Source organism: Arachis stenosperma, chromosome 10 (assembly GCF_014773155.1).
Source record: "Arachis stenosperma cultivar V10309 chromosome 10, arast.V10309.gnm1.PFL2, whole genome shotgun sequence".
Lineage (NCBI taxonomy): Eukaryota > Viridiplantae > Streptophyta > Magnoliopsida > Fabales > Fabaceae > Arachis > Arachis stenosperma.
This window is the reverse complement of record NC_080386.1, coordinates 14,282,275-14,289,727: the sequence shown is the minus strand read 5'-3', so window position 1 is coordinate 14,289,727 and position 7,453 is coordinate 14,282,275. Positions and strand designations below refer to the sequence as shown.

The 7,453-nt window shown below is 35.2% G+C and overlaps 1 protein-coding gene across 1 annotated transcript; it reads left to right on the top strand.

Annotated features, from left to right (window-relative positions):
- The first annotated feature begins 587 nt into the window (after positions 1-587).
- Positions 588-1,259, top strand: LOC130956795 (uncharacterized). The gene has a single exon (XM_057883776.1). It carries the CDS (start codon positions 588-590, stop codon positions 1,257-1,259), a length of 672 nt encoding a protein of 223 aa, XP_057739759.1.
- The last annotated feature ends 6,194 nt before the right edge of the window (positions 1,260-7,453 follow it).

The window sequence follows — 7,453 nt, the reverse complement described above, 5'->3', positions numbered from 1 at the left end:
TTTTTTAAAACTATTTTACTTATTTTAAATTCTAATCCTAAGCTATAAATTCTTAATATTGTATTGTAAATTATAAACTCTAAATCTTAAAATTGATTAACGTGGGCTAACTAACAATTAGTTGTTTATACTTTTTCTTATAGAATATATATTATATATTATTTTTAAGATTTAGGTAATAATATACTCTTTGTCTTTATGTTTTGAGATTATGTTATTTAAACAACTAAATTATGAGAATAAGTTTCAAACTATTTGTACTGATTGTTACCTAAAATTTTTCTAAAATACACAATTATTATTGGTGGTCAAAATATTATTTCCTATATATTTTATAAAATACAACATTAAACATTATGTGAATATAACATTAAATTGTCTCAAAAAGTTTAAAGAGATCATTGTCATTTGAACAAATAAAAAGGAGTCACCAAATATTTCATCAAATCATAAGTAATGTTAGTGTAATTTGCCTAAAAGAACTCTGTATTCCTTGACAATGATGCGGTAACTTATAATTAGTCAAGTAATAATACTAGTATTAATTAGCTCATAAATTGTTAGTCATGCATCACAGATTAATTAAGATGTGGAGGGCTATACTTGAGTGCCATCATGCTCAATTCATTACAATTTCTTTGGCATATCATTCAAGAAGCTCAACAAGAACCATAGAAGCCGATGCTCACAGAGAGATCCTAGCGCAACTTCTAGAAGAATTCAAGTGCTTTGGCCTAAGCTTCGATAATTGGATTAACAGCCATACCTCATACGTCGAATCTCTCAATGGATGGCTGCAAAACTGCGTATTACAGCCCAGTGATCGTTCCAAGAATAGAAGGCGGCCGCTCTCCCCTCTCCGTGTTCTTGCCCCTCTGATATTTGTTCTCTGCCGTGATTGGTCTTCAGGGATCAAGGCATTGCCGGCCGAGGATCTAAGCCGCACAATCAAAGTCTTTGTATCCGAGCTGTGCCGTGTCATGAAGCAACAAGAAGATAAAGAACTACAAGAGAAACAGAATTTAAGTGGTGAATTAAACAATGAGAAAAGAAAGAGCAAACATAATACTATTGAGGATACTAGTGAAGATGACTATGCATATTTGTGTTGTATACATGAGAGCCTAACCAAGGTTCTTAGTCAAATGACTAATTTTTCCGAGGCATCACTGAAGATGTGTGAAGATGTTGAGCAAAAGAGGCAGGTAGCTCAAGCTGCTTATCATAATTGCAAATCTGTTAGGACTGGAAAATTTTAATCCTCAGTTTGTTTGAATGGGGCTGTACATTCATGAAATATTAGTGTCAAATACCAAAACATAAAAATAAGAAAAAAAAGCATGAAAGAATAAAAATGGAAAAATTAATTTTTCTGTTAATTATTAGTGAACTACTACTTGTTACCTGGTGTGTGAGAGGAAATTAGAGACTGTTTAGACTTTTGAGCTTTAGAATTGTAAAATTGTATAATGATTTACACAATTTTGGTAATTATTTTTATTTCCTAAATGTTGTTTGATGGTTCTAGTTAAACTTGAGAAAGGAGGTTGAATCAAGTTGGCTTAAAACTTAAAGTTTCAAACTCTATTTCAGCAGTAACTCGAGTTGCAGGAGATTATTTCATTTTATCTCATGTGTAGAATAAGTAAAGAGTAGGGAAGAGAAGATGAAGGCCAGCATGTATCCTGGTTCGGATTCTTTGTGCAATGAATTCTACGTCCAATCTCCACCACAAACCATGGTGGAATTTTCACTAAAACTCACAAATTACATACACCAATACTATTAATTACTCCCTAATTCAACTAGTATCTGGCCCTAAGCTTTCTTCACCAAAGCTTAGCTTCCCATAGTGTTGTCCCAACTAGGAAGGGGAATCTAAACAGATTCAAACTCACCAAGTGCTCACCCAACTTGGCAAGGGAAACTAAATAACTAATCCTAGTTCAACAACTCAATACATCAGAAATCTGTGACTATTCTGCATCACTCATATCTTTTCTCTCTTGGCTATTCAACCTCTCAATATTAGCCTTTTCAAAATAGAAAATGACACAAGACAGCCATAACAAAAAGATCAAAAATTAAGCTTGAGTAGAAGAAAAAGATTCCAACTCAATGTTTGAGATGGTGCTCTGAATGTGTACTCTCTTTTTCTTGCTTTGAAATGATAGAATGAGACTTCTTATATGTCTTCAGCTTGCCTTTAATTTCTGCCTCTTCTATTTCCTTGTACCAGCTACTCATTGGAGCTGTCACAACTAGCAAGTAGTCCTTCTTCCTCATGCTCCACTACCTTTGCTGGATGAGAAGCACGTCCGCCACCTCTGTGGTCCTTTCCATTGCTTTCTTCCTTGGTATGCACACCTTTTTCATCCTTCTCCATAACCTCTGCTGCTATTGCTCTTTGCTCGTTAGAGTTTTGCTCAACCATGATCCAAAATGGTGCTCTGCTGATGTCCTTGAGTTAGTGGGGGTGTCCTTGTGTCCTTCTTGCTTTATTAGAGCAACACTTGTCCTTTTCTTTTTCTAGCTGTCCTCTTATTACTTTTAGCAAATACATAGCCATTTTAATTGCTGAATAGTGCTATGAGGAGCATTAGCTCTTTTACACGGCTGAAGCATATGCTAGTCTTGGGCTGTGAAAACTAAATAATGGGCCTGGCACAATAAAACACACATTAAACAATATTGGGCTTTCAACTTAAACTTAACATTGTTTAAGTTTTCCAAAATCAACTTAAACTTAACATTGTTTAACTTTTCCTTAGTTTTTTTATAGATTTGCGCAAATATAACATCTATTTGGTAAAACAAATATATGTGTCTATGTACACACACACAAAATGTATTTTTATTCTTGTTCATACCCTGATCCAAAAAGATAAAATCAGACTCAGTAAAGATAAAAAGGTCCAGCCAAAAAAGATAGTCTCTACCACTTACCCGACCTCTTTAAGAGGTCGGACACGATAAGCTTCACTTATTCAAAATAAGTAATTGCCTTTCCGAATCTCTCATACTATTTCTATCTTTCCAAAAAATAGATCCTAACAAACTCCTAAGATAAAGGGAATAGTTATCCATCAACAAAAGTGGAACTACTCCAAAAGGTGGTTATTTATTCTACTATAAATACATTGACACCCCTGATGAACGGATTTTTGACTGGTCTAGAATTTTACAAATAAATTCTCGTTGAAATTATAGTTTCTAAACCAACAAGAATCCTTTCACACAAAAATTATTTGTCACAAGTAACAAATTCCTAATAAAATTGATAATCGAAGTATTTAAACCTCGGGTCGTCTCTTAAGGAATTGCAGGAAAGTGTTCTTATAATTGGTTATGTAAAGGTATCTTTTGGGGTTTCTGAATAAGAGAACAAAAAAAAGTAAAATGGTAATGAAAATCAAATGATAAAAAGGTCTTGGCAAGGTTTGGTGGTCAAAGATCTCTATCCTTATCACTAACCACAACATGAGAATTGACAAGGATCAATCCCATTAAATCATCCTCTAACTAGTAGTAAAGGAAAGTTAAATGAGCTATATTGAACCAAGTCCATAAATCCTAGCTCTCTACCACTTCAATTGGTGAGAACTAGATTTAATGGCTCCCAATCATCAATTACTTGGACATTAGTAACTCAAGAGTTCCTAAGTTACCATCCCAAGCCAAGAGCATAAAATCTACTCTAACATCTTTCCAAGCATTTTATCAAACACTTGGAGGGCATAACATAAAAGCATAGAAAAGCAATAATAGAATATAAGATCTAAAACCAATAATTGCAAGATCAGTGGTAACAGATAAAGGAAGAAGCAATAAACATTAAATACCTCAAATTGCATTAATAAGGAAATCAAATCTAACATGAGAATTCATAAACCAATTTGTCAACATAAAGTAATCAACAAGGGAAATAAATAAACTAGAATGCTAAGACAAATAAGAATAGAAGAGAAAATAAACTAAAGGAACATTGAACCTGGATTTGAGAAGAAATAAACCTAAAACTAAGAGAATCCTAAAACCTAGAGAGAGGAGAGAGCCTCTCTCTCTAGAAACTACATCTAAAACCTAAATTGTGTGAATGAGAAGTGTTTGATTGATTTCTCCACTCTGCAGCCTCTAATCTCTATTTTTTAGACAAAAAACTGAGTCAAAAATAGACTAGAAATCATTGGGGGAGATTTCTAATACGTACAGCATGTGGCTCATGCGCGCGTACGCGTCATGCATGCATACGCGTCGTTGAACTTTCGCACAATCCACGCGTACGCGTGCTTTGCGCGTGCGCATCCCTAAACGACAGATCAACTATGGCAAATTGTATATCTTTGCAAAGCCCCGAATGTTAGCTTTCCAACGCAACTAGAACCGTCTCATTTGGACCTTTGTAGCTCAAGTTATGATTGATTGAATACGAAGAGGTCAGGGCTGACAGCTTTGCAGTTCCTTCAATTTCTTGTATTCCTTCCACTTTTGTATGCTTCCTTTCCATCCTCTAAGTCATTCCTACCCTGTAATCTATGAAGACACTTAACACACATATCAAGGCATCAAATTGTAATAAGAGAGGATTGAAATTAGTAAATCTAGGGCCAAAGAAGCATATTTTCAATCATAGCACCAAATTAGGAAAGAAAATGTAAAACATGCGAATTCTATGAATAAGTGTGAGAATAATGGATAAAATCCACTCAATTAAGTACCAGATAAACTATGAAATAGTGGTTTATCAATCTTCCCACACTTAAACATTAGCATGTTCTCATGCTAAGTTCAAGAGAGACTATAAAGAGTGAAGGCAAAATGGTAGGATGTATGAAATGCAACCTATCTGTATGAATGCAGCTAAATGCAAAATGCTTTTACCTACTTGGTGAAAAGTAAATAAACTTTTCAAGAACAAATATGAACTGGATTTCACTAATTCAAATCATAAAAAATGAAGTACAAATAGACTTGCAGAAGAAGATAGCTCATGAAAGCCGGGAACAAAGAATCGAGCATCGAACCCTCACTGGAAGTGTATACACTTTAATCACTCTAGTGTTTGAGGGTCGAGTCTCTCAATTCTCTACTAATCTTGCTTTCTAAGACTTTCTCTTCATCTAACAATCAACAAAAATTTAATGCACCAATACATATATCAAGAGGTCTTTTAAGGGTTGTAATGGGGTTAGGGTCAAGGTAGGATTGTATTTGGTCAAATGGACTAAAATATGAATCCTTAATTAACCTAAACTTCCCACCTAACTTAGGACAATCCATGTAATTAAAATGCAAAATCTAACTACCCATTAACTATGTTTTTCACATATTCATGCATCCGAAATTTTGAGTACAACACATATGCATTACTATTACCATTTACCTTGGGGCATTTTGTCCCCTTTTTATTGTTTGCTCTTTTTTTTTTCTTTTTCTCTCTTTTTTTTTGTATTTATTTGTTTTTTTGTTTTTTCTCAATGCATATGATTAAGGTATTGAATGCATAAATATGTCCTCAACATTCTTTTTCACATTTTCTCAAGAATATACAATACCCAATTCTCAAACCAAATATTTTCAATCCCAATTTCCCCACACTTAAATCATGAGCACTCTCACTAGTCTAAGCCAACCAAGGATTCAAATTAAGGACATTATTGTTTTCTGCTTAGAGTTAGTGATGTGCTAAAATAGAGAACAAAAGGGTTGAAATAGGCTCAAAATTGGTTTGCAAAGGATAATGAAAGGGTAAGGCCATATGGGTATGTGAGCTATAGTAAAACAAGGCCTCAATCATATAAGTGTATGCATATATCAGATAATGGAAATACAGAATTAAGCAAGATATAGATCACAATTTTAGAGAGAATAACACACCAAAAATAAAATATTGGTTGATAAAATGCAACCAATCAAACAGGCTCAAAATCTCATTGGTTTTGTGTGTTCGAGCTCTAAAACCATGATCCAAATTAAATTTCTTCAAGCAAGTTTAGCAAAAAGTTTAATTCAAATTAGTGAAATGCTATAAAAAATTTTGTTGAGAAAGAAAATTTTACTTTAACAAAGTAGTTAGTAAAATATGCACAAAATCAAACAAATATGCAATTAAATATGCAAATGCAACAACTAATTTAACAAAGAAAATTTAAACATTGGTGTTAAGACAGGAAGTAGTTACTCACGGAAGTCGGTATCGACCTCTCCACACTTAAAGATTGCACCATCCTCGGTACATGCTAAGATGTGCAAGTGGACGGGGGTTGTGAGCTACAACTGTTGCTCTTTCCTTAATGGATTGTGCAGATGGACTTGTTGGCGCCCCATTTAAAAGGTTTTCCTTTTTCTTTCTTGATGGCCATCCTGAAAGAAGAGAGAAAGGAAGAAGAGTAACCCTCAAACAAAGATAAGTAGACAAATAAACATGGGTAGGCTGATGCCAAATAATGAGTATCTCAACTACATAGTAGCTACAACATGCAAGTGAGAAAATAGTAGAAGCAAATGGCATATGAATAGTGCAAAAATTGCAATAATGAGGGAGAGAGTGTGGGTAATGAAAGACAATATAAGTGCATATCAATGTAAATAAAATACAAGTATCATAAAAATTAGCATTGACTTATAATTAATAACACCTAACAGTTTAAAACAAGTCACGAAGCACCAAGATAATTTAAGAAATGATGCAATAGTTGAATAAGAACATGTAACACCAATGATAAAATAGGAAATTAGAAAAGAAGATAAAAACATGAATGAAATTAAAGTGCAATGAAGGAAAGTATGAAAATGCAATATGTAAAAGAGAAGGAAAGAGACTAAGGATGAGAAAGGGGGAAGAAGAAATCTGGGCGGCGGACTACTTTAAGTGAGGCTGCGCAGCAACGCACACGCGTACTGCCTACGGACGTGTGGGTCGCACAAGAAGAAGGGACGCGTAAGCGTCCAATGTACGGACGCGCGCCTCTAGTCGTGCTAATAGCGTGAGTCCAGCCCCGCGCACGCACAACTCTCGGGTAAAACATGGTTTTACGCCGATTTCCCCAACCACGTAGACGCGCCTTAGGCGCGGACGCATGGGTCGCCAAAAGTGGAAACGGCACACACGCGTACAGTACGCGTGCACGTGGGCTGGATTGTGCCTAAGGCACGTTTCTTGCCCAGCTCCCACACAACACATTAGTCAATCTAACCCATTACGCATTCACGCAGGATGCGGACGCGCACTAGGCGCTTGCGCGTCGATCCCCTCTTTTTTTATGCAGAATGCAGGTGATAATGCAGAATGTATGAATGAACACTGATAAAATGAAACAAAATAAAATGGAGAATGAAAAGGAACGATCATACCATGGTGGGTTGTCTCCCACCTTGCACTTTTAATTATTGTCCTTAAGTTGGACATTTGGTGAGCTCCTTGTCATGGTGGCTTGTGCTTGAACTCATATAG

Coding starts and splice junctions, on each gene's coding strand:
- LOC130956795 (XM_057883776.1), top strand. CDS start 588: ATGTGGAGGGCTATACTTGAGTGCCATCATGCTCAATTCATTACAATT.